This window comes from Arachis ipaensis, chromosome B4, assembly GCF_059453495.1.
Source record: "Arachis ipaensis isolate K30076 ecotype BB chromosome B4, ASM5945349v1, whole genome shotgun sequence".
NCBI classification, from domain to species: Eukaryota; Viridiplantae; Streptophyta; class Magnoliopsida; order Fabales; family Fabaceae; genus Arachis; species Arachis ipaensis.
In genome coordinates, this window is record NC_142439.1 from 11,581,532 (window position 1) to 11,609,284 (window position 27,753).

A 27,753-nucleotide genomic window follows, 5' to 3' on the forward strand; every position below is an offset into this window, starting at 1 on the left:
TGCCTTATCCTCAGAAACTCCACCAAGTAGAGCAAGATAAACAATTTGCTCGCTTTGCAGACTATCTCAGGACTCTTGAGATAAAGATCCCATTTGCAGAGGCACTTGAGCAAATACCCTCTTATGCTAAGTTCATGAAAGAGATCTTAAGTCATAAGCCTCCTAAACCCGAGCTCAAACCACTACCACCATCCCTGAAATATGCATTTCTGGGAGAAGGTGACACTTTTTTAGTGATCATAAGCTCTGCTTTAAATCCACAGGAAGAGAAAGCACTAATTCAAGTGCTAAGGACACACAAGATAGCTCTTGGGTGGTCCATAAGTGATCTTAAGGGCATTAGCCCAGTAAGATGCATGCACAAGATCCTATTGGAGGATGATGCTAAGCCAGTGGTTCAACCACAGCGGCGGCTAAATCCAGCCATGAAGGAGGTGGTGCAGAAAGAGGTCACTAAGTTACTAGAGGCTGGGATTATTTATCCTATTTCTGATAGCCCCTGGGTGAGCCCTGTCCAAGTTGTCCCCAAAAAGGGAGGCATGACAGTGGTTCATAATGAAAAAAATGAACTGGTTCCCACAAGAACAGTTACAGGGTGGCGTATGTGTATTGACTACAGAAGGCTCAACACAGCCACCAGAAAGGATCATTTTCCTTTACCATTCATAGACCAGATGCTAGAAAGACTAGTAGGTCATGACTACTACTGCTTTTTGGATGGCTATTCAAGCTACAACCAAATTGCAGTAGATCCTCAGGATCAAGAGAAAACAACATTCACATGTCCTTCTGGAGTATTTGCCTACAGAAGGATGCCTTTTGGCCTGTGCAATGCACCTGCAACCTTTCAGAGGTGCATACTTTCTATTTTCTCTGATATAGTGGAAAAATTTCTGGAAGTCTTCATGGATGACTTCTCAGTATTTGGAGACTCATTCAGCTCCTGTCTTGACCACTTAGCACTTGTTCTGAAAAGATGCCAAGAGACCAACCTAGTTTTAAACTGGGAAAAATGTCACTTTATGGTGACTGAAGGAATTGTCCTTGGGCATAAAATTTCAAATAAGGGAATAGAGGTGGATCAAGCTAAGGTAGAGGTAATTGAAAAATTACCACCACCTGCCAATGTAAAAGTAATCACAAGCTTTCTGGGACATGCAGGATTCTACAGGAGGTTTATAAAGGATTTTTCAAAAATTGTAAAACCTCTGAGCAATCTGCTAGCTGCTGACACGCCATTTGTGTTTGACACAGAGTGTCTGCAGGCGTTTGAAACTCTGAAAGCTAAGCTGGTAACAGCACCAGTCATCTCTGCACCAAACTGGACATTACCATTCGAACTAATTGTGATGCCAGTGACCATGCCATTGGTGCAGTGTTGGGACAGAGGCATAACAAGCTTCTGCACGTCATTTACTATGCTAGCCATGTTTTAAATGATGCACAGAAGAATTACACAACCACAGAAAAAGAGTTACTTGCAGTGGTTTATGCCATTGACAAGTTTAGATCCTATTTAGTAGGTTCAAAAGTGATTGTGTATACTGACCATGCTGCTCTTAAATACCTACTTACAAAGCAGGATTCAAAACCCAGGCTCATAAGATGGGTGTTGCTTCTGCAAGAGTTTGATATAGAAATAAGAGACAGAAAAGAGACAGAGAACCAGGTAGCTGATCACCTGTCCCGAATAGAACAAGTAGTAGGGGCGTCCCTTCCTCCTACTGAGATCTCTGAGACCTTTCCGGATGAGCAACTCTTTGCCATTCAGGAGGCACCATGGTTTGCAGACATTGCAAATTATAAAGCTGTGAGGTTCATACCCAATGAGTACAGCAGAGTACAAAGAAAAAACTTATTTCTGATGCAAAGTACTACCTATGGGATGAGCCATTGACAACGGTGATGCCCAACATAAAGCTTGCCATGGAAGGAGCCTTGCGTGTGTGAAGAAGAAGATAGTAGGAAAGCAGATATTCAGGGGACAGCATCTCCAAAACCTCAACATATTCTCCATTACTGCATAACAAGTATTTATTTCATGTTCTTCTACTTTTTACAATTAAATCTGAGAATTATTGATATCCTGACTAAGAGTTACAAGATAACCATAGCTTGCTTCAAGCTGACAATCTCTGTGGGATCGACCCTTACTCACGTAAGGTATTACTTGGACGACCTAGTGCACTTGTTGGTTAGTTGTACGGAGTTGCAAAAGTGTGATTGTAATTTCGTGCACCAGCCTCCCAATTGATAGGCAGTACATCAGTGGATGTCTGACGGACTTCGAGCGATACATTGAGGGTGGCTGACCTGCATAGGCTTGGTTCGAGGAGTAATTGGGTAATTTTCCTCCGGTGGACTGCATCAAGAGCGATCTTCCTCAGGGGTAAATGAGGAGAAAGTCAGGAGGCAGGCAAGGGCGTACATTATGATGTTGTTATTAACGCAGCTCTTCGATATCAAGTCCGGTACACATATGCATATTCAGTGGCTACCGTATGTAGATATTAAAGGAGATGCGCAAATACAATTGGGGATCTGCTACTCTCTTGTGGTTATACCGGTGCATTTGATGTGTGGCTAATAGGAACGTGGTTAAGTTGACTGGTCCATTACATCTCCTCTAGTCATAGATCTTCTGGCGGTTCCCGGGTTTCAGGCTCGATGGGTTTGACGCCTTTCATTGGCCGTTGGAGATAAGATACATAATGTTTATATGTGGTTGTTATGTTTGTTAACATTTTTTTCTATTTATGGCCATTGTTCTTAAAATTTTTTGGGTGTCAGGTGGTCCGGTTATTAGCTAACGTTGAGCGAGAAGAGGCCTAGAGTTGTGCAGTGGAGGCTCAGGATAGATTTACTCCAAGCAAGGAATGTGAGCATTTTCGCATTCAAGTTTTTATTTGTTAAGCTTTATTTAAACTTCTTACTGGATATAAATTGACCTGTAGTACTCATTTCTCTTTACTAGTTCATGTGGATGCCATATAATGCACCAAAGGTCGTTCAGGGGGTTCATCCCGAGATCTTGGAGCCCTGACATATATATGGCACTATGGAGGGCTGTGACGGCATTGATCTACTTTGCTGTGATAGACTAACATCAGGTGGATAGGGTGCTATCACAGCTTGGTAGAGAAGAGAATCGCCCATGCTCCGCACTCGACATTGATTTTCTGATGTCAAAAGATGGTAGAGGCAGAGACCGGTGGTTTCCGAACACGTTATAGAGTTGGCACATCCATTGGATCAACAGGACTGACCATGTGTTACGATTTGATGTCGTGGCAGACCCAGGACCATCACATGCTTACTTGGAGTGGTGGCATGAGCATGACAGGAGATTCTTGTCGCATGAGCTCTTTCTCGAGGACCCCAAAGCAAATGCTATCCCAGCCAAGGCGATACAGAGAAGTTCAGGATGGGTTCCTGATAGGGATCAGGTGCCAGATGTTCCTGACAGGCATTGAGTGGAGCGGAGACGTCGTGTTGGGACACGAGCCAGTGAGCATGAGTGGAGATGGCTCGATGATGCAATTGATGCCATGGAAGGAAAGGGTCAATGTCATAGACGAGGTAGGGGGCAATGTTGAGAGGGAGGGAGGGGGTGTCGAGGTAGAGGTTGACGTGATAGGAGAGGCGGTGATGATGGTGCTGATAGTGGAGATGAAGATGGCGGTGTAGGTGGAGGTGGAGATGATACTAGTAGAGGTTGAAGTGGTGTTCGATAGTGAGTTCGGAGGATCACACTTCTTAGAGGAGATTAGCATTATTATCCAGGAGGATGGGGCGGCCTGCCGTGGATCGCAGGTCATCAAACCCTAGACACACGTTGATGTGGACCTGAACAAGCCTCTGTCAGGGTCTTTGGATAAGACATTTGTATTGGGTGGTACTCCTCCATCGGCAATTGCAGTAGCACCTCCCGGACGTTTTGGTCCATCTAGGCCACCCGGGCTGACCAAAGACGAGAATGAGGTACCTCTCGCTCAAAGAGCACAGAGGATCAGACGCCCACACTGCTGCTTCATAGGTCACATCTATTTTGACTATTAGGTTATCATGTTATATAATTATTTTTGTGTTGTTGTATTTAGTATTGCTTGTATGATCTATGTTATCATGATATATAATACTTGAATGAGTTTAGAAACTACATATTAAAAAGATGTCCTTAATTGATGTCTGTTGATATTTCGCGATAAAAAAATAAAGGTAACACTGAAAAAGAAAAAGACAATAATATTAATAACAATAGTCCTTCAGATAAGATAACAATAATGGGACATAAACACGGAAAAGACAGCACAAAATGCACTAAACATTGCTAAACAACAATAAAGCGTAATATAGTGGACATAAGAATAGGCAACACAACTAAGAAAACAGTAAACATTGCTAGCTGCTCTAGAATCCCCAAGTGACTCCTCCCTGTGGGCAACTACGCCGAGTATGACTATGCTATTTGCATAGACCACACCACTTTGGTCTATTCGGATCCACCTCATCCATACTAGTGCGAATTCTAGTACTCCTCGAACGACCTTTAGATGCACGTCTCTTATTGGGATCAGGGATTACTATTGGACCATCATATGGTTGCCAGAAGGCTTCTGAAATCAAAGGATTAAATTCCATCTTGTAGACATCAAACACTGTGCTGAGGCAATATACCTCGTGGACCTAAGTTGCCCAGCTCAAGCGGGAATATGCACCATAAGCGATTGCATGGTGACATGGGTAATGAAGTGCCTGAAAGTACCCGCTATTGCATGTCCGATCTCTCAATGAGACTCTATAAGTACCAAGTGAGAAGTTACATGTCGAATTAGTCTCGACCACATTAAACTCTGAATTATCCATATCATATAGGGTCACCGTGAAACACTTTGCTGCCTTTAGAATTGCCTTTATTGCCTTCACCAGTGACTAACTAAATTGCTGCTCTATCCCCAACTGTGCCTCAGCCTCTCTTCCCTTACAAATAAAGAACTCTGCCAATCTTCCATAAGTGAATTTCACCAGGGAACAAACTGAAATGTTCTTAACACCCTTGAGTACCGAATTAACACACTCATATATATTTGTAGTCATATGGCTGAATCTACGACCCTCGTCCTGGTGCTAAGTCAACTTGTCATACTCTATCCTGTTGGCCCAATCACACATTGTGGGGTCTTCAATCCGGAGGATGTCAAACCAATAATCAAACTTGACCTCAGTCTTTGCATAAGCAGCATTGACTAGAAACCCCGTTGCATCATTTTCCCTGAAACTCAGCGTGAAATTCACTATAATGTGCCTAACACAGAATGCATGATAAGCAACAGGCGGAACCCATCCACCATCAGGTGCCTCCAAGGCGACCTTAATTCCATTGTGCCTATCAGGTATCATGAGAATATCGGGTTGATGAGTCACGTCCTACCATAGGTGAGACAAGAAAAACGACCATGACTCCGCATTTTCACCATCCACTAGGGCAAAAGTAATAGGAACGATATTAGAATTTCCATCCTGAGCAATCGCAACTAGGCCAGCAAAGTTTTTTCATATTTTCTATACAAGTGGGTCCCATCAAAACTCACCAATGGCTTACAATGCTTGAATGTCTCGATGCACGATGGGAACCACCAAAAAATCGGTGGAAAAATGCTGATGACTCGTCAACCTGGCCTCCAACTCGCATATGACTCGTCTTCAGTAATGCAATACTACCTGGCATGATTATCTGCACACCTAGTATCCATCTTGGCAACTTATTATAGGCCTCCTCCTAGTCCCCATATATCTGCGCAACGGCTTTTTGCTTAGCCAACAAAACCTTCCTGTACATAGGTCTAAACCCAAAATGTGACTCCGCCGCATTCTTCAATACCTTGATGGACACAACCACATCAACTCTGATAATAGGAAGGATGAAAGCAGATACCACATGATAATCAAGCTTCCTGTGATCGCTGGAGATAGACGTGGCTATGGGTGTTCATGGATCGGATCCAATCCGCGGTGTTTATCCAAATTCGATAAGAAAATTGTAGATATTGATCCGATCCGCAAGGCTCTCGGATCGGATTGTGGATTTTATGTAGATATTCGCATATCCGATCCACATATCTGTGGATCCGAAAAAATAAATAGATAAATAAATAAGTAAATATTCTTTTTAGTTTTATTTCAACTAATAATTATCATATATGTTATATTGTTTTATTTTTATTATTTAAGAAAAGTATGTTTAATAATATTTTAAGAGTAAACATGTTTAAAAGAGTAGAAAAAAGAATTTTATTGATATCTTTTAATAAAAATAAGCTTTTAAAAATATTTTTATGTTTTGTAGATATATTCGAGATCCGATCCGATCTACAAATGTGTGGATTAGATCCAAGCTTTAAAATCACGGATATTGGATCCAATCCAATGATTTTAGTGCACATCAAATCGTAATTTTGGCCATATCCGATCCGGTCCGATCCGCGTTCACCCGCCCCTAGACGTGGTCAGTCATGTACGAGATCTGTTATACCGTCTGACCTCCCAAATACCTTTTCAATCATTTGCAATTATTTCCGAACTCCTTATACTTTCCGTAGTACTTGGCATGGTACGATTCCAACACTTTGTACTCAACCCCATGGCGGATATAAGTCTTTACACATAAGATGACTTCTTCTTTATTCTGAAACTGCTAACCAACTAGGAACTCAGTTAGAGCAGTAATGTCCTGTGAATCTCTGGTCCCGAAATCGGATTCTACATCCAGAAATCCCTGCTATCTCATGGACTTTAAGTCTAGAGTCGAAAGTGTGGCGAGTACTACTGAGTTCCCAAGCTCGATGCTCTACCAGCCCCAACAGGAGTACTCCTTCCTATATCATAATCGCTATCATCAATAATGGCGGGCTCCATATCATCGTCATCCCCCAGTACATTTTCCACGGTATCTGGTGCTCCAACCTCCGCAAAAACTGGGATCATAGCTAGAGTATTCCTGTTATCACCTATTTCTACAATCTCATCACGGTATAGATCAGCTGCGAAAGATAGAGATGTCACCAAATTTCTCGCAGATGCCATTACAGATAGAGATGAAGATACAACAATAAGGTTGAACTAGAGGTTGCTGCCATTGGTACTGATTGGCAATTTTGGTTCGATCCACTTGAGCTGGAGACCACATCCCTAAACTTGGCCAATAGTTCATGGATTCTTACCTCAGGAAACTGGTGACGACAGTGAAATAAAACTTGCAAATCCACTTTTCATTGTCTATCACAAATGTGTTGTACTTTACCCTATCGCGAACAACAGAAATCAGAATTCTATAAAATAACTTTTCTACCCGTTCATTCTATGCATCCCAGTTTTCGTAGTATGGTATTCTGAAGATCAACAAAGTTCGTAGAAGGTCTGATAAAGACACTCAATGGATCCTTATCAGTAATTTTATTTCCGCTCACGTTTCTTCTTAATCGTACATTTGTAGTGCACAAAAACTAGAAAACTATCATCTGTAGCCATTGTGAGTGTAAATTTACCTAGGGTGATTGTAAATGGTAAATCGAATTTAGTATTGTCGATTTACCTAGTGGAGATGTTAATGAATAAATCAAATTCAATCCATTCGATTTATTATTGTCCACTCAGTCTTCCATGTAAATCGAAGCTAACAAAATTGATTTACTATTGAATGACCTAAATCGAATGTTATCAATTCAATTTACTACGTAACCATGTAAATAAAATGCATAGATTCGATTTACATGCAAATCCTTAAATCGACATTATTGAATTCGATTTACATAATTTTAGGACTCCCATATAATATTTTCTGTTTTAGGACATTATTCATGTTGAATCTCATTTAATTTATTTAGGTAATTTTGTCCCTTTAAATTATATTAAAATCTTTTACTCTAATTCTTATACAGAAAGAAAGGTAAATTCAAATGGAATTAAAAAATAATAGTTGATTTTCTACTAGTAAATACTCAATGATAAAAAAAATAATATTAACTTTGCAACAGTCATTTTGAGTTGCCTTCAGCAAAAATAAATTCTATCAATTTTTTTAATTATTTAATAAAATATTATTTCTCAATTTATATTTTTTAAATGTAATAAAAAAATTATATAAAAAAAGATATTAATTAATAAAAAATCACATCTTATCAAATAACTAAAAAAATTTTGAGAGAATTCCCTCCTACCTGGAACCTCCACATGTCACGAAGTAGAAGAAAAATGTTTCTCTCAGATGCTGAGTTGAAGAGGGTTTAGTTGCTGTACCAATATAACATAAAATAATGTGTTTTTCACAATCAGTCATCACCTAACCAGAAATTTAGTCTACAGGTACAGGAATTTCATATTAATATGTTTCGGGACCCGCCACAACATAACCCACCTTGTTAATTGTTATTATGTTTTTTGGTACCATGACTTAGTCAATTTTGTCAAGCCATTATTCAATTCGCATTAGTCCAAACCTCAGGCAACATAACATAAAAGTAGGAGTTTGATTTCACACCACTTTAATCGATTGAAGTGATAAACTATATATTTTAACACTAACACATTTTATAATTTGTAACTATCAATTAATTATTATTAATATTTTTAATAATATAAAATTATATTCAATAATATAAAATTACATTTTTTTTTTGTATACTAACTAAATTTTAATAAAAATATTTATCCTTAAACTTTCTCTTGTTCTAAAATATACAAGCTTAGTTGACTTATTAACGCGGAAACTTAAGCAAGGTCATGGTGTCAAAGGTTATATAATTAATTCGGAGCTTACACATGAATCTGTCTAGTTTTTATTAAGATAGATAATATAGATGCACACATATTTCCACAAGCTATGATTCTTCAATCTGCATTTCACTACTATTCTCATATCATTTTGATGATAATATCCATATATCCATTGTTGTTGGCATGTGCAAAAGATCTTACCATAGCAAAACCTGGTTGTGTTTCCACATGTGGGAACGTCGACATCGCTTACCCTTTTGGTATGAACGACTCCAATTGCTACGCTCACAAATTTTTCGAGATAGAGTGCAAATATCACAAGCCTTACCTTGCATCATTCAATCTTGAGGTCACACAAATTTATGTAAACGTAAGCATACTCACATCTTTATTTTTGATATAGATTCTATTAGAATTTAGTTTTGATACCTTCGTAATTATTTAATGAATAGATTTATAGGTTTAGATAAACCTAAAATTTAATAATCATTTTTACAGATATAGTATACAAATAATTATTTGTGAAAAGTCATATATAATTATTATTATATAAAGTTAATAGTTAAAAATTAGATGAAAATTCAGGTGCAATGGACTTTGCGTAAAGTTAGTAACTGAGAGTTATTAGATGATTTGACTGATTTGACTAAATTTTTATCTAACGGTTCTCGACTATTTGCACCTGAGTTTTCATCTAAAATTATTAGATAATTTAATAAATTTGATTAAATTATAAAATTATTTTTTAATTATTTTTGTATGTGTGCGACATAGGTTAGCACAGTGGAGATCAAGAACCCAATCTACTATAGCTGCCAAAGCAAAAACGCTTTCATAAACCTAACAGGAAGCCCTTACGTGTATTCCCAAGAATACGACAAATTCATGGCCATTGGTTGCAACAAACTAGGGTTCTTGCGTTCCAACGGTTCAAAGGTTGGCGGTTGCGTGTCCATCTGCGACGGCGACGAAGCTGTTGGAAAGGTTGAATTCGGAAACGACGGTTGCCATGGGAGATACTGCTGTGAGACTTCACTGCCTATGCATGTTTGGGAGTACAACGCAACAATAAGGGATATTATTATTGGAGATGGAAGTGAGAGCAACACGTGTAGCTATGCCATGATTGTGAGTGATGCTTGGCTTCACAGTTATGGTTTGGGGATTCAGAAACTTAGTAACGTCGAGAACATGATTGATGTTCCTGCTGTTCTTGAGTGGGAGATTCGGTATGATATGGGGATCAATTCAACACTCTCTCCTTCTCGTGCTTGTTGTGACGCTTCGAGTCTTACGTCTCCAAGCAACACTTCCTCTGGTTTTAGGTGTCGCTGCTTGGATGGTTACGATGGCAATCCCTACATTCGAGGGGGTTGCAACGGTACGATGATGCTATGGACAAATTAAATATTCTATCTCTTATTTCTAAAATGAATAATTATATTTACATCTTTGCTATATTTCAGCTGTGGCATCCGGTAAAGAAAGTGGATCCAAATGGGCTATAGTAGGTACGTGTATCTACCTCATATGGATTTTAAAAAAAATGAATTTTTTTTTGCTACTATGGACGAATTTTGTCCACAAAATAAATCTTTTATGTTAGAGAATTATTTTCTCCATGACCAAAAAAAAAAAAGAGAATTATTTTCTATAGAAATAATTTGTCGTTAGTTGAAAAAAATATTATTTATTTATTGATTACATAGTTAAAAAAGTTAGTAAGTTCAACATCTCACTACTGATGGATATTGTTAAAATTACAGACGAAAAGATTTGATGCTACTTTCGTGATGGATTTTGTTTCTGTCACTAACACCAATATCCATCACTAAACTAAAAAAATATGTTGGTAATATGAGAGAGAAAAAGAAAGAATATGAAATGAATTTTTTCATTATCGACAAATTTTATCCGTTGCAAAATAAATCTATCATGTTAAAAGATTATTTCTAACGGAAATAATCCGTTGCATAGTCGAAAAAAATTATTATTTATTTACTCATTATATAATTAAAAATTAGTGACTTTAACATCTTATTGAACAATATGGCAGTAACTATGAACAAGCAAATATAGCAAGTAAAGCAATAATAAGAATACACCGAGATTTTAACATGGAAAATCCTCTCAATGTGAGAGGTAAAAATCATGAGTCGTCTAGACCCATGAAATAACTCTACTATAACCAAATGAGGTACAAGAGAGCCTCAAACAAAGCACAAATCCTGCATATAACTAGCCAAAATATCAAAGCACCAAAGCTTACAAATGAGACGCAAGAAGATGAAAATACCCAAAAACAAAACTGCTGTTCGAAGCCTATTTATCCCTCTGCAAACCTCCAATCAAAATCTTCACGGTCCAGAATGAAAAACAAGATGGGAAAAAATTTGCAGTCCAAATTTGACGTCGATCCAACGGTGAACGAATGAGAAACTACTGTTCAAAGATTGCTGCTCCATATAAAAATGAAAAATCTATTTTCTCTCTTGTAAAGCCAATTTCTCTCACTGTAGACCTTCAATCAATATCTTCACCGTCCAGAATGAAGAAAAAGATGAGAGGAACATACAATTCAAATTTCAAGCCGATCCAACAGTGAACGAATGAGAAACTGCTATTTCAAATTTACTACTTTGCATAAAAATGAAAATTCTATTTTTCCTCTTCTCTCTCACTTTGATGGCTACACTCTCACTCTCAAAATGAACCCAAAAATTTGATTAGAGTAGAGACACAAGCATGCAAGAATACACCCCTAAAAAATTGGACTTGGGTCTCACAATGGAAAGAAAAAAGAGCCCAACAAATCTCCCCCTTCTTGATTAAGTGGAGGTCCTCGCCATTCTGGCGATCAAACAACATGTTTCAAGCTTATCTCTTGACAATGCTTTTGTCATCATATCAGTGCCATTATCATCAGGGTGAACTTTTTCAAGTTCCAACAACTTGGAATCTAACACATTCTGTATCTAGTTATACCTAACATCAATATGTTTAGATCTTACATAAAAAGTAGAATTCTTGGCAAGATGAATAGCACTTTAACTATCACACAACAATATGTAATGGTCTTGCTTGAAGCCAAGTGCTGCAAAAAATTTCTTCATCCAAAATAACTTTTTACATGCTTTAGTTGCTACAATAAATTCTGCCTCTGTGGTAGAAAATACAACACACTTCTGTAGCCTTGACTGCCATGAAATAGCTCTCCTTACAAACTTAACCAAATAACTTGAAGTAGACTTTCGAGAATCAATATCTCATGCCATGTCTGCATCAGTAAAGCTAACTAGCAAAGATTTTCCACCACAAAAACTCAAAATCAAGTTAGTTGTACCTTTGAGATATCTCATAATCTATTTAACAACATTCCAATGTTCTTTACCTGGATTAGAGAGAAAATGACTCACAGTACCAACCGTATGAGTAATGTCTGGTCTAGTACATACCATAGCATGCATCAAGCTTCCAACAGTTGAGACATAAGAAATTTCATCCATTGCTTGTTTCTCCTCATCAGTGGTTGGACACTGTTTGTTACTCAACTGAAAATGAGGAACAAAAGAACTAGCAACACATTTGGCATCATTCATGCCAAACCTTTGAAGCACATTCTTTATGTACTTCTCCTGTGACAAATAAAGATTCTTGGAATCTCTATAATGAGTAATAGTCATGCCCAAAATCTGTTTGGCAGGACCCAAGTCCTTCATAGCAAAAAACTTGTTCAACTATTTCTTCAACTCATTAATCCTCAAAGCATTCTTTCCCACAATCAAAATATCATTCACATAAAGTAAAAAAATGATAAAATCACCATCAAAAAGTTTTTGCAGAAATATACAATAATTTGAAGTTGTCTTACAGTAACAATGCTCTTCCATAACAAATTCAAACTTCTTGTACCACTGTCTTGGAACTTGCTTCAAGCCTTCAACCCATAAAGACTCTTCTTAAGCTTGCACACAAAATAATCTTCCTTTCCTTTAACAACAAAGCCCTCCGGTTGCTCTATGTAGATTTCTTTGTCTAAATCACTATGAAGAAAAAGCTGTCTTCACATCTATTTGCTCAATCTCCAGATCAAGAGAAGCTGCTAATCCAAGCACAGCACGAATGGATGACATCCTTACAACAGGAGAAAAAATCTCCTCAAAATCAACACCTTTTCTCTGGCTAAAGCTTCTAACAACCAATCTAGCTTTATTTCGAAGCTTAGAATTGTGTTCTTCATTCTTGATTCTGAATACCCATTTGTTCTTCAAAACTCACAAACCCTTCGGTAGCTTTACCAACTCATAGGTATCATTCTTAAGCAAGGACTTCATTTTTTCTTGCATAGCTTCAAGCCATTGAGTTTTACTTCCATCTTCAATAGCCTCTCCGAAACATTCAGGTTCTCTCCCATCAGTCAATAAAATAAATTAAACTCATGTGGAGAATACCTTGACAAAGTCTTCCTTTCTCTTGCAGACTTTCTGAGTACATGTGCAGGAATTTTTAAAGCTGGTTGTTCATCTTGATCATCATCACCAACTTCATCAAGTATCAGATTAACTATTCCATCATCACTTGCACCTATATCATGCACATTATTTTGTACTTCAACTCTACCATCTTCTACCATAGACATAGAGGGAGTAATATCCAAGTCAGAAAAATATCACTAAGCTAAACCATTGACTTCTCTGCATTATCAATATTCTTTAATGTTTGGTTTTCAACAAAGACAACATTTTTACTCCGAATCACCTTCTTGCTAATAGGATCATAAAATCTATAACCAAACTCATCAATGCCATAGCCAATAAAATTACACTGCTTAGTATTTACAAGCTTGGATCTCTCATCTTTGGGAATATAAACAAATACTTGACATCCAAAGACTCTTAAATAATCATAAGAAACATCTTTACCTAACCATATCTTCTCTGACACTTTAAATTGCAAGAGAACACATGGTGTTTGGTTAAATACATGAACAACAGTGCTCAAAGCTTTACCTAAAAAGATTTTGCCAATCAAGACTATGACAATAAGCGCCTAACTCTTTCAACCAATATTTTGTTCATCCTTTCAGAAGTCTTCGGAGGAGTCTTCTGATGTCTTATACCATGCTTTTTATAATAAATATCAAATGGACCTGAGTACTCACCACCATTATCAATATGAATGCATCTCAATTTCTTTTTAGTTTCTCTTTCAACAAAAGCTTAAAATTGCTTGAATACATTCAAAACTTGATCTTTGGTCTTCAAAGTGTAAATGCATAATTTTTTAAAATAGTCATCAATAAAGGTTATAAAATAGATAGATCCTCTAAGTGTTCTTCTCTTCATCGGTTCACATACATCAGAATGCACCAAATCAAGTATCTCCGCTTTCTTGAAGATGGTTGGCTCTTGAAAGAAATCATGTTTTGTCTTCTAGCAAAACAATGGTTGCACTTTTGCAAAGCAACCTCGCAACCAGCTAAAAGATTCCTCTTGGATAACATATTCATGCCTTTCTCACTCATATGACATAATCTCTTATGCCATAAATCAGTTTTATCAACAAACTCAATAGCATTAACAACATCTTTCACAATCTTTGCTTGAGTTAATTAAAGAGTAGAGTGTCGTGTACCTCTGGCAACAACCATGGAACCTTTGGTGAGCTTCCAACTACCACGAGAAAATGAGCCATTCAAGTCTTCATCACACAACTTATCAACAGAGAGTAAGTTCAACCAAATATCTAGAACATGCTTCACACGCTTCAAAGTCAACTTGGTACCGTTGGAGGTTTCTAAGCAAACCTGTCCAACATCGGCACATTTTGCAACACCTTGATAAGCCATTTTCACATCACCAAAATCACTAAGAGTATAAGATGTAAACAAATTCCTCCTAGATATAACATGAATAGAAGCACCACTATCAATCACTTAACTAGTTCTATTATCAACAAGGTTAATAGATTCAAACTCCTCAATAAGAAAAAACCATGGAAGAGGTGTTGAATTCAATTAGCCATGGTTGCGAATTAGCGAAGAAAATAGAATCGGAGCAACTACCAAATATGGCCAATATCCAACCTGATATATTAGTGTCTTCTATTGATGAAGTTGTGAAGGCACTCAATGGTGCAAAGGAGAAGCTGTTGATGACTATGGTGAATAACAATTTGATGGAAGCTTCTTCTTCATTTGCTCCATTGTTCATGCATGAAGCTCAACAACAAATGGGTGCATGCGCAAGTTCTTTCTCAATTATGATGCAAGAAAGGATGATGAAGTCTTCTTCTTCTACAAGCTATGCACACACAATGGATCAGGTTTTGTTGCAAATGCAGCATCATCAACATCAACCACAAGGATTCTCTTTACTTGTCTTCATTAATACCATCATCTTTATTTGTGCTCTTATCTTTATCTGCTTTGGCTTTTTCCTTCTTTAACTGTCAACAAAATTTTTTCACATGTCCCTTTTGACCACAATATTGACACTCAATATTTTTGTACTTTTTTCGAGACTTGTTTCTATTTTGATCTCTACTTTTAGGACCTCAGCTTTTGTTTTTCCCCCTTGACTCAGAAAGAAGAACATCTGAATGTGTAGTTGATATACCTTGTGACTTTCTTCTCATTTGTTTATTCAAAACACTGCTCTTGGCAAGATCCATAGAGATTACACCATCGGGAGTAGAATTGGATAATAAAATTCTGAAAATTTTTCACGAGTCTGGTAAGGAGGGAAAAAGTAACAATCCTTGAACCTCTTCATTAAACTTGATACCCATAGAAGATAACTTATTCATTATTTCTTGAAAGTTATTCAACTGATCTGTCATTGATGTCCCATTTGTATATTTCAAAGCCAACAACTGCTTGATAAAAAATATTTTGTTATTCCCAATTTTTCGAGCATACAACTGTTCAAGCTTAATTCAAAGGGTCCGAGCATGTGTCTCTCTAATAATATAGTTCAATATATCATCGTCAACCCACTGCCTAATATATCCACAAACTTGTCTATGCAACAAAGTCCAATAGTCATCAGATTTATCATTAGGCTTCTTTGTCCAAAAATTGGTTAATGAAAATTCTTAACATAAATATAATCTTTCATCTTTGACTTTCACAAATCATAATTAGAACCATTAAGAGTGATCATCCTACTAGTATTAGTATTAGCTTCCATTATTTATAGAATCACAAGCTCAGAAAAATACCAACAAACTTTGATGCCAGTATGAAAGAGCCCAATAGCGGAAACAACACAAATATCCAACATAAGAACAATATGAAAGCACTCACAACACAATATGGTAGCAACTATAAACAAGCAAATATAGCAAGTAAAGCAATAACAAGAACACACTGAAATTTTCACGTAGAAAATCTTCTCAATGTGAGAGGTAAAAACTATGAGTCGTCCAAACTAATGAAATAGCTTCACTATAATCAAATAAGGTACAAGAGAGCCTCAAACAAAGCACAAATCGTGCCTATAACTAGCCAAAATATCAAAGTACTAAAGCTTACAAATGAAAAGCAATAAGATAAAAAATACCCAAAAATAGAGTTGTTGTTCGAAGCCTATTTCTCCCTCTATAAATCTCTAATCAAAATCTTCACCGTCTAAAATGAAGAACAAGATTATAAGAATCTGAAGTTCAAATTTCAATTGATCCAACGGTGAACGAATGAGAAACTACCGTTCAAAAATTGTTGCTCTATATAAAAAATGAAAAATCTGTTTTCTCTCTTGCGAAGCCAATTTATCCCACTATAGATTTCCAATTAACATTTTCACCATCAAGAATGAAGAACAAGATGAGAAAAATACACCATTAAAATTTTAAGCCGATCTAACAGTGAACGAATGATAAACTGTTATTTGAAATTTACAACTTTGCATAAAAATAAAAATTCTATTTTCCCTTTTTTCTCTCACTTTGATTGCTATACTCTCACTTTCAAAATAACTCCAAAAATCTTATAAGGATAGAGATACAAGTGTACAAAAATACACCCCAAAAAATTAGACTTGGGCCTCACAAAAAAAAACCCAACACTCATTAGCAATGAATATTGTTAACATTAGTGATTGATTTTAAAATTTGATGTCTCTTTTAGTGGTGGATTTTATCAATCATTATTTCGATATCTAGCACCAATTTCTGTCGGTAAACTAAATAAAATTTGTTGGTAACTTGAAAGATTCTAGTAGTTAGTGTATCTCCATTGTGAAATTGGACATACAAATTGATAGATTAAATATGGTTCAAAAATTAATTTGGTATTTCATTGAGATGTATGCAGGAGTTTCATCAAGTCTTGGGTCAGTCATTTTACTCCTTGGTGGATGGTTGTTGTACAAACTTATAAGGAAGAGAATAATAAAGAAACGCAAGGAAAAGTTCTTCAAGAAAAATGGCGGTTTGTTGTTAAAACAAAAGTTGTCTTCAGGCGAAGAAAATGTTGACAAAGTTGTTCTCTTCACCTTAAAAGAATTAGAAAATGCCACTGACAACTTCAATCTAAACAGAGTTCTTGGAAAAGGAGGTCAAGGTACCGTTTACAAGGGAATGCTAGTAGATGGCAAAATCGTTGCAGTCAAAAAGTTCAAAGTCCAAGGAAACACTGCAGAATTCATCAATGAATTCGTTGTTCTTAATCAAATTAACCATAGAAATGTGGTTAAGTTATTAGGGTGTTGTTTGGAGGATGAAGTTCCTTTGCTCGTTTATGAGTTTATTCCCAATGGTAACCTTTATGAACATGTTCATGAACAAAATGAGAATTTACCAATGACATGGGACATGAGATTGAGAATTGCGAGTGAGATTGCAGGAGCACTTTTTTACTTACACTCCATTGCTTCTCAACCCATTTATCACAGAGATATCAAATCAACAAACATACTATTGGATGAAAAGTACAGGGCAAAAGTGGCAGATTTTGGAACCTCTAGAATAGTTTCTGCTGAAGCTACTCATCTCACTACGGTAGTTCAAGGAACTTTTGGTTATTTAGATCCCGAATACTTTCAAACTAGTCAGTTTACTGATAAGAGCGATGTTTATAGTTTTGGAGTAGTGCTTGTCGAACTTTTAACCGGACAGAAGGCAATATCGTCGATAAGATCGGATGAAGTGAGGGGTCTAGCATCGTTTTTTGTTGTGTGTATGGAAGAGAATCGGGTATTTGACATTGTTGACAAAAGAGTGTTGAAGGAGGGAGAGAAAGAACATATAATTGCAGTGGCTAATCTTGCATATAGGTGTTTAGAGTTGAATGGGAGAAAAAGACCTACTATGAAACAAGTTACCTTGGAATTAGAAGGGATTAGAAGATTGGATTATTGGAAGGGTGGTTCGGCACAAGAAAACTTTGAAGAAATTGAGCTCGATAGAAATGAAGACAATCAACTATGGGATGGATATTCATATTCTAATATGTCAGAAACATTGCACACTACTACAAGTAGCAGCAGGGAACTCTCCGAGGTTATGCCTATTCTTACAATGAAATAATTGGAGTTGTTCTTATAGTGTACATATATTATGTTGTCTTGACTTACTAGAGTAATACACATTTATGTTTTAGAAACTTTATATGTACGAATTGAAGATTCCTCAACGTATGTTTTTTATTTTTAAGATTTTTCGTTTTTGTTTTTAATTTTTAATTTTTTCCATTTTGAAGGAATTTAGATTAGTCCAATGATGCATCCTAGCTAAAAATTCATGGCGAGGAGCAAAACATATATCACTGGACTCATAACGCTTTATAGAATACTTATTATATAAACGTTCTATTAATGAAAAGATTCAGAGAACTTTTAAATCTAATTTTCTAAAGTCATTTGGGTACAAAATCTTTGTAGAGTAACATAATCAATTTGGGTTGGTCGAGTGGTGTTGGGGGGTTCGAATTCCGTCTTATATATGAAGCAATCCATTGGTCAACAAACAGCAATAGACCCTTAAATGAAGCTCAGTTCCGCGACAGATTAATTCTTAACTTGTTGAATTGGAATATACCGTAGACAAAAAGAAAATCTTTGCAGAGGAACATAACATTCAATAATTTCTAACATGTTATTAAAGTTTCATTTAAGGTGTTTAGTCCGGTACGTTAAAAAATAAATACATATTAATATAATGAATATATGACTTAATGTGAAATGGAATATAGATTATATAATCTATATCAACAAATATTTTTTACGAAAACATTTAATAATTAAAGAAAATTAGCTAAAAATAATTATAACTTGGCTTATTTAGTATTCATTAATTGTCGTAATAATTAATGAATGTTAAATAAAACAAGTTTTAACTATTTTTTTTACCTTCCTAATATTTCCGTATTTTTTATTTTCATCTAGTCTTCTAATAATAAGGTGGAGCAAAACGGTAGTACTTTTCCCTCCATATATATTCAAGTCCAGCAGATAGAAAAGTTTAGTATGTCGATGTAGCTGCTTGTTTAAACGGGGTTTAATTTCTTAGAAATTGCGTTGATTTATGTTCATCAATTATCAGAGCTTTAATTGTATTCTCTCAAAGCTTCGTGCCTTGATAGATTTCTCTAAGATTAGCAGCAAAATAGGAATGTGAATGATTGGATATGATACGGGTTAATGAAAGTTACATATACATAGGCAAGTATTGGTTATTTGTGAGTATTTTTTATAGGTGTAGTATAGATGAATTATGAAAGTTAGACAGGTATGAACTGTTTTTAGTATTTTGAAAAATTATTTTGAGAGTTGAAGATTCATATCTATTAAAAAAGAGTTGTGTAAATATTGGTTAGTCGGGTTCTTTTTAATTATCTAAAATATTTAGTTACAAAAGAATAATGTCATATTTTAGAGGAAGACAACAAGTGTCGTAGATTGTAGGGCTTAATAGTTTTTATGTGCTACGAAATATTTTAGTAAATAACTCATATTATTGATAATTATGCTAGAGATGACATAGAAATTATTTTGTTTTTTTATTATTCTTGTCTTTATCTTTGTATGTTCTACTTTGAGTATTGAGCTCTTTTTTTCAAAAAAAAAAAAAAATAGCTACTAGTAAAACTTTAACTTTTTTAATAGTAGCTATGTTGACAATGTTGTAAATCGAACCAGATATAAAATTATGCGGGTTAATAAACTAAGATACCAATTAACTTGAACATTTTTTTTAAAATTATTAAAAAATAAAAAATATAAAAAATTATTGAAATTTATTATTTTTAGTCATCAATTCAATTTTTTTAATCTAATAATCTAACAACATACTTTATTCTACTTTTAAACATTGATTACTAATTGATGACTAAAATCAATAAATTTTGATAATTTTTTAACATTTTTTAAAATAAAATTTTAAATTCTTAAAAATAAAATTTTAAACTTGTAATCGCTTTCAAAAAATAAAATTTTAAAAGTAGAATTTTAAACTTGGTCAATTTCTCTGTATGTTGTGCGAGGCCCGACCTCCATCAAAATATCCCAAATTAAAAAAAAAATATATCCAAGAATTTAACCAAAAAAAATTCTAAACTTAATAAAAGAAACATCGTAAGTGTAATAAAAAAAATCCTAAATTTAATTAAAAAAAATTCAAAATAAACCAAAAGAAGCATCCTAGAATTAATTTAATAAAAGAAAACATTTCAACTTTCACAAAAGAAATATTTAAGTGTAATAAAAAAACATCAATCCCTATATTACTGCCGGATGTATTGGTATATATATAAACTCTGTTTTTTTTTTTTTCACCGTTCAATTCTAATTATTCACATAAATTAAACTGTATTAAAAGTTTTATTTGTTAATTTATGTTTCAGACTTGGGGTCCTCCAATAAAAACAGTCGAGCAAAATGGGATATTGTTGGTAAGTATAAACTAAAAAAGATCAATTCTTTGGTTATATTCATTCTGTAGTCATTATTTCATTTCAATACTCAATATTATCTTGTAGGAATTTCGTCAAGCCTCGGATCCATCATTCTACTCCTTGGTCTATGCTGTTTGTACAGTGTTGTAAGGAGAAGAATAATAAAGAAACGCAAAGAGAAAATTCTTCAAACAAAACGGTGGATTGTTGTTGCAACAAAGATTATCCTCCGGAGAAGTCACTGTTGAACAAGCTAATATTAGAGAAGAGAGTCATGAGGGAATTAGAGAAGCAAGAATATATTATTATGGAGTTGCCAATCTTGCGTGTCAATGCTTGGAGTTGAATAGGAGACAAAGGCTAACAATGAAAGAAGTGACATTGGAATTAGAAAGGATGATGCACAAGAACAATACCGCCATGAAGAAATTGATCTCGTTGGAACTGAAATGACATGGAACAATGGAAATTCATATACATCCGATACATTACCAGTTGTAAGCAGCTAAATGGTAGATTTTCTAACAAGTGATGTTATGCATTTTGGACTAGTTTTTAGGAATCTTCTTTTATTTGATGAAATGCTCATCACCTTCCAAATGCATTATTCTTGTTGAGATTTTTGTAGTTGAGCTAGGCCGAGTATCTACAATATATATAGAGATGTTTGATGTATGTATAATATTTTTTTTAACAAGAAAATAAAATTTTCATATATAATTTATAAAAAATTATATTTTGCTATTTTTAATAAATAAATTCATGATTTTTTTATTTAAATATAAAATATTTACCATAATAATATAAAAAAATGTGTTTATTATTTTTAGCCATCACTTTAAACCATCAATCCAACGCTAGTCACAAACAATAAATTCTATTAGTCTTCTAGTATTTCTCTTAATATAAATATAAGGTTAGTTAAAAGAAGGATACTCCCATTAAGACATGTAAAACGTCTTTTTGTAAAGACACTTATGTGTCGCATTATTATTGGACGTATTAATGAACCGATTATTTTTGAATTTCTTAACAAAATAGAATAAAACCGATTTTTTTATAACAATAATAATAAACCCAATTGTTATCAGATTTGGTTGAACCGACCAATTTACATAACCCATTGAATTATGATTTTTTTTTGTTTTTTTTTTTTAACAAAAATCAGGAATAGATATATTTGTCTTTTTATCAAACAAATTTAAACATGATTCGATTTAGATTGTGTAAATCGGTTGGACCAAATTGGGTCTAATAATTAGAGTGCGAATAATTGCGTTTATTATTGTTGCTATAATAAACTGACAATATCCAATAATATTACGACACATGTAAACGTTTTGAAAAAGGATATTTTTAATGTTTTTATCGAAATAATCCCTAATTAAAATAGTAAGATTTTTATGAGACGAATTTAAAGTAAAAGCACAGCTTTCAAGACCCTATTTTAAATACCTTTAGTGAAGCAAGGAAAAAAAAAAAAAAAACAAGGGTTTAACCTTCGAATCATAAAATTCAGCACAAAGAAAAGTCCATGACTCTGCCAATTCCCAAATAACTGATTGTTTAGACACTCAAATTTTGTTAAAAATTTCATGTTCATCAATTGAGTCTTGTTATTCGTCCAAGGTAGTTTCGTTTCCTTTAACTTGTAGAGAGAATTTTCTAAAGTTATTAGCATCCACTAGCAGCAAACACCTGAGAATTTCTCGTATATATATATATATATGTGTGTGTGTGTGTCGTGTCAAATTACATGTACTATGGTCAAACAACTACTAGTCTTCTATACAAATTTGACTTTCATATAAAAGAAAAGAACCTTCGCAGAAACTCAAACAAAGAATATAGAAATATATTTCTTCTAGCTAGCTAGCTAGCTAAGATAGTCACACACAAACATGGTTCAGAAACTATCAGAATTTCTTATCATATTCTTCATAATATGTCCATTATTTCTTGCTTCTGCACAAAATGATTATCCAATTACATCACAATCTGATTGTGTATCAACCTGTGGATCTATCGATATTCCATACCCCTTTGGAATGAAGGATCCAAAATGCTATGCCGATAAGTCGTTCGAAATCGAATGCAGAAACCAGAAACCATACCTTAAGCTCATAAACCTTGAGGTCACAGTCATATATGCTTCGAGTAGCATGGTAGAGATCATGAACCCAGTTTTTCGATGGAAGTGCAAAGATGACAAAGATTCAAAGCCATTCGTGAACCTCACAGGAACACCTTTTTCTTATTCCAACGATCAAAACAAGTTCACGGCCATAGGTTGCAACAAGATCGCATTTTTGGTGTCTAACGGCTTAGAAGTCAGCGGTTGTGTCACCCTTTGCGACCAACACGACAATGAAGAGGTTAACTTCAATACTCTATGTGTGGGTTTGAATTTTTTGAAGAAGTGATTTGATGATTATATATGTAATAATATTTGTATTTATATAACATAGGTTAACAGCAACGTTGCTTATGGACAAGGAACCGATGGGTGCTTAGGCAGGTTCTGCTGTGAGACATCACTGCCTCTGTACCTTTCAGAATTCAACGTGACACTTGAAAGCATGAACAATAGAAGTTCAAGCGATGAATGCGTTCATGCGTTGATTGGGACAGATTATTGGTACGAAATTTATGATGGTACTAGTACTGAGTATAGAAGCCTTGGTGACTTAAGGGGTTTGAACTATGTTCGTGCCATGCTTGATTGGGTGATTCTCAACAACACCGTGAAACTACCTTCGGATTCAAACTGCACCCATGTTGTTGGTTATTCTTCTGATTCTTCTGCTCGCATATGTGAGTGCTACTCAGACTCTTTTGGCAATCCATATGTTACTGGAGGTTGCATTGGTATGAATTCTTTCTACAACTTTATTTATTCTTAGCTTCAGTATTTAATCTCGCTCTTAATTCCTTTCTAATCAGAATAAGGGTGGGTTTATTATCACTTATTTGAGGAGTGCTTCTTGAAAGTTCATGTACTTATAACTTTTACTTTTGAAAATTAGATGTTTTAAAGGACAGGTGAAACTGTTTTTTAAAATTTTAAAAGTCTAACATAATTTTGTATTATATTTTAAAAATATATTAATTTATTAGTCATTTGAGATTCAAAAACAACTTTATTAAATATAATTATTATAATTTTCAAAAAATAACTCAAGAAAGATGAATAACTTTTAGAGAACCACAAACAATACCCTTAAATAAATAATTTACTCATATAATTTGTTCTTATTTTGTTGATATGGTCTTTGTTTTCAATATTAGAAAGATAGTACGTATATTCTGGTTACGAGCACATGATTTTATACAATTAAAACTTTAAACAAACGAAATGTATAGTTTTCAACATTTTGTTAATGTATTTTTTATATAAATTTAATAGTTTCTTATTACACTTATTAACGAAGCACACAAGTATAAATTTTTAAATTAAATATCCTCAAAATACTTTTTCTGCCAAATTTTATGTATATAATTATGCAATGTGCTATTCCATGATCATTATAATATTTATCTAAAATTTTACATATAACAATAATGATATATATAATCATTAAATCCTAAAGTTGAATGACATGATAAAATAAACTTGAATCCAATGCAAATTATTTTTTTATAATATGGAACATACAAATTTTACCGTCAAAATTGAACTTGATATGGCTTTTGTTATGTTGACTATGGACCAAATCAAAGGGGACTTTATGGATATGGCTTGGCCAATCAATTATATGTTGAACATGAGTTAGGCCCGCTGATTTATTTTCGTTTTATTTATTAACTTTTTCTTCAATAACATTCGTGTTTATAATTGTCGTGTGACTTTGATTAGTAGGCGTTCACTGTTATTTGTCCAAATGTCATCATATTATATACCTTCACATGGAAAACAATAATGGTTATATTTTTTAACATTAAAAACTAATGTCTATTTATTTATTTTAGAGAAATGCTATTTGTACACTAAAATCAGCCACCAAAATCAGTTATTAATGTATTTGTGTATAAATACATATGTAGTTTAATTTATTTTTAATGTGTATTTATATTTCAACATATATTTTATACTAGTGACTGATTTTAATAACTAATTTTAGTGTACACATAACATAACTCTTTATTTTTATATGTTTATAATACCCAAGTGCTTATTCTTTCAGCCGTCATGGGGATTTTGAAATCTACTGTGTTTTGGGTGCTAGCTAGCTAGGTTTTCACTTACTTTACGTAACAAATGAAAATGACAATACTTCTTAGGCAAAATCTAGATGAAATTGCATTGCGGGAAAATAATGGTTCATAAGTGCTTTAAAAATAGAAAAAGTATAGGTAACTAACAAAATTTTTGAACAATGTGTAAACAATGTGAATTAATAGGGTTAAAAGAGTAAATTTAATTAGTAACATTAAATTAGAGTGTAGTGTATTTTCATTTGATTGGTAGTTGTTTATGTTATTCAAAATTTTCATTGTTCTTCTAGCACTCCCCTTAAAAATAATATAGATATCAAGTGATGTAGGAAGTTATTAAAAACTGAATTTTTTTAATGTGTTTGTCATTGAAAAAATAGATATTTTTTTTTGTGTTGGGTAGTAATTTTAAAATTTTAATCAATGTTTTCATTAAAAAAAGGCTTCAATGTTCTTTGTCCTTCATGTTTCAGCTTTTGACTCATACAATAAGAACAGTCGAGCAAAGTGGGTTATAATAGGTATGTAAGACTCATCTCCATATATTTGTGTAACACATTTTCATTTTCATGTGAAGGACATAATTATTTGAAACATTTTTCTTGAGTTGAGACCCATTTGGTATTTGAGATTGACGAGTTACATTTATTTGGTCCCTAATTTTTTAATTACTATAATTTAGTCTCACAAATTAAAAAAAGTGTACCAATATAGTTTTTCCTCAATGCTGTTAGTTTAATAGCTTAAGTCTTGTCATGTTAAACATATTAAAACGTCGTTGTACACGTTTTAGCGCTAAAAGAGCACTAAATGATGTCATTTGAGGGTTTAAAAAATACTAAAAGGAGGGGTATAACGTTTTAGTATTGTTCAAACCCTCAAACGACGTCATTTAGTGTCTTTTTTAGCGCCAAAATGCATACGACCGTCGTTTTAATATGTCTAGCGTGACAAGACTTGAGCTAAGTCACTAATGGTGTTGAGTTCTGGCGACGGAAGATACACGAAGGACTACATTGGTGAACTTTTTTAAATCTGGGAGACCAAATTTTAACAATTGAAAAGTTAAAGACCAAATCAGTGCAACTTGCTAATCTCAGATACCAAAGTGGGCAATCCATTTTTCTTAAACTAGAACTAATTTATTATTTATTTGCAATTATTAGAACAAACTAACTATTTAACTTTTTTATTGTTTTATTATGTCAAAAATGTATAGGAGTATCCGCAAGCCTGGGATCTATCATTCTTCTTCTGGGTCTGTGGTTTATGTACATTGTTGTAAGGAGAAGAATTATAAAGAAACGCAAAGAGAAATTCTTCAAACAAAATGGTGGATTGTTGTTGCAACAAAGATTATCCACCGGAGAAGTGAGTGTTGAACAAGCTAAAGTGTTCAGCTTAAGGGAGTTAGAGAAGGCCACTGACAACTTCAATCTCAACAGAGTTCTTGGAAAGGGAGGTCAAGGTACTGTTTACAAGGGCATGTTAGTAAATGGCGAAATTGTTGCGGTTAAGAGGTTCAAGGTTCAAGGAAAGGTTGAAGAATTCATCAACGAATTCGTGATTCTTTCACAAATTAACCATAGAAATGTGGTGAAGCTGTTAGGGTGTTGTTTGGAGACAGAAATTCCTCTGCTCGTTTATGAATTCATTCCTAATGGTAATCTTTTTGAATACTTGCATGATCAAAACGAAGAGTTACCAATGACATGGGACATGCGTTTAAGGATTTCAATTGAAGTTGCTGGAGCTTTGTTTTACTTACACTCAATTGCATATCAGCCAATTTATCATAGAGATGTGAAATCAACCAATATACTTTTAGATGGAAAGTACAGAGCAAAATTGGCAGATTTTGGTGCATCTAGAATAATTTCTACAGAAGCCACTCATCTCACTACGGTAGTTCAAGGGACTTTTGGATATTTAGATCCGGAATATTTTCATACTAGTCAATTTACGGAAAAGAGTGATGTTTATAGTTTTGGAGTAGTTCTGGTTGAACTTTTGACGGGCGAAAAGCCGATATCATCGATAAGAGAGGAAGATGCCAAGAGTTTGGCATCTTATTTTGTTGGTTCTATGGAACAAGATTGTTTGTTTGAGATTGTTGACAAGAGAGTGATGAAAGAAGGGGAGCAAGAACAGATCATTGGGGTTGCTAATCTTGCGTATAGGTGCTTGGAGTTGAATGGGAGAAAAAGGCCTACTATGAAAGAAGTCACATTGGAGTTAGAAAGGATTCGGAATTTGGATAGGAAGGTTGATGATGTTGTTGTTGTTGTTGATTCACAAGAGCAATACCGCCATGAAGAGATTGAGTTTGTTGGAACTGAAATGCCATGGACAGGGGATTCTGAATTAGATACATTGCCAAGCATAGGAAACAATACAACCTCCTCGGAAATTAGGCCTATCCATGCAAAATATAATTGATACAAGCTCCTAGGAAATTTAGGGAACAATACAATTTTGGTCTTCCTGATTATATTTAAAGCTTCAGATGTGTAATTTTTGGTGAAACTTCTTTGTAATTAAACACAGGTTTCTTGATGAAGGGTCTTTGATAAGAAACTATTCAATGCTCTTTTTTGCTCTAGTTATATTATATATAGTAAAAGTATATCATTCCTATATCAGATTTTTTTTTTATTTCAACCAATAAACAAATTTATACATATATATGGGATTCAATTTTGTTCATGTAAATATTTGTTATATCTATAGAAAAATATATCTTCATTTTTTCGCTGCTTCAAATTTGTTTACCAAATTGAAGCATGCTTCCTCTACTTGTTGGTTACCAAGTTGGCCCTCTAAAAATTGCTATTTAATCAATATAATCCTCCAAATATGGGTGTTCTTTGAAG

The 27,753-nt window shown here is 34.3% G+C and overlaps 2 protein-coding genes across 3 annotated transcripts; both read left to right on the plus strand.

Moving 5' to 3' along the window:
• Nucleotides 1–8,878: 8,878 nt before the first annotated feature.
• On the plus strand, nucleotides 8,879–18,300 carry LOC107637582 (wall-associated receptor kinase-like 10). Of its 2 annotated transcripts, XM_088485372.1 has the most exons (6): nucleotides 8,879–9,142; nucleotides 9,547–10,153; nucleotides 10,257–10,259; nucleotides 12,072–12,104; nucleotides 12,824–12,831; nucleotides 17,077–18,300. In XM_088485372.1, the coding sequence occupies exons 1-6, from the start codon at nucleotides 8,879–8,881 to the stop codon at nucleotides 18,298–18,300; spliced, it is 2,139 nt and encodes a 712-aa protein (XP_088341498.1). The 2 variants fall into 2 exon arrangements, with proteins under 2 accessions (XP_088341498.1, XP_020976394.2); XM_021120735.2 differs by lacking the exons at nucleotides 12,072–12,104; nucleotides 12,824–12,831 and having other exon boundaries at nucleotides 10,239–10,283; nucleotides 17,087–18,300.
• A 4,185-nt stretch (nucleotides 18,301–22,485) lies between these two features.
• On the plus strand, nucleotides 22,486–27,522 carry LOC107637584 (wall-associated receptor kinase-like 1). Its single transcript, XM_021120736.2, has 4 exons — nucleotides 22,486–23,040; nucleotides 23,134–23,533; nucleotides 25,354–25,401; nucleotides 26,100–27,522. Exons 1-4 carry the CDS (start codon nucleotides 22,567–22,569, stop codon nucleotides 27,317–27,319), a joined length of 2,142 nt encoding a protein of 713 aa, XP_020976395.1. The 5' UTR covers nucleotides 22,486–22,566; the 3' UTR covers nucleotides 27,320–27,522.
• Nucleotides 27,523–27,753: the final 231 nt, after the last annotated feature.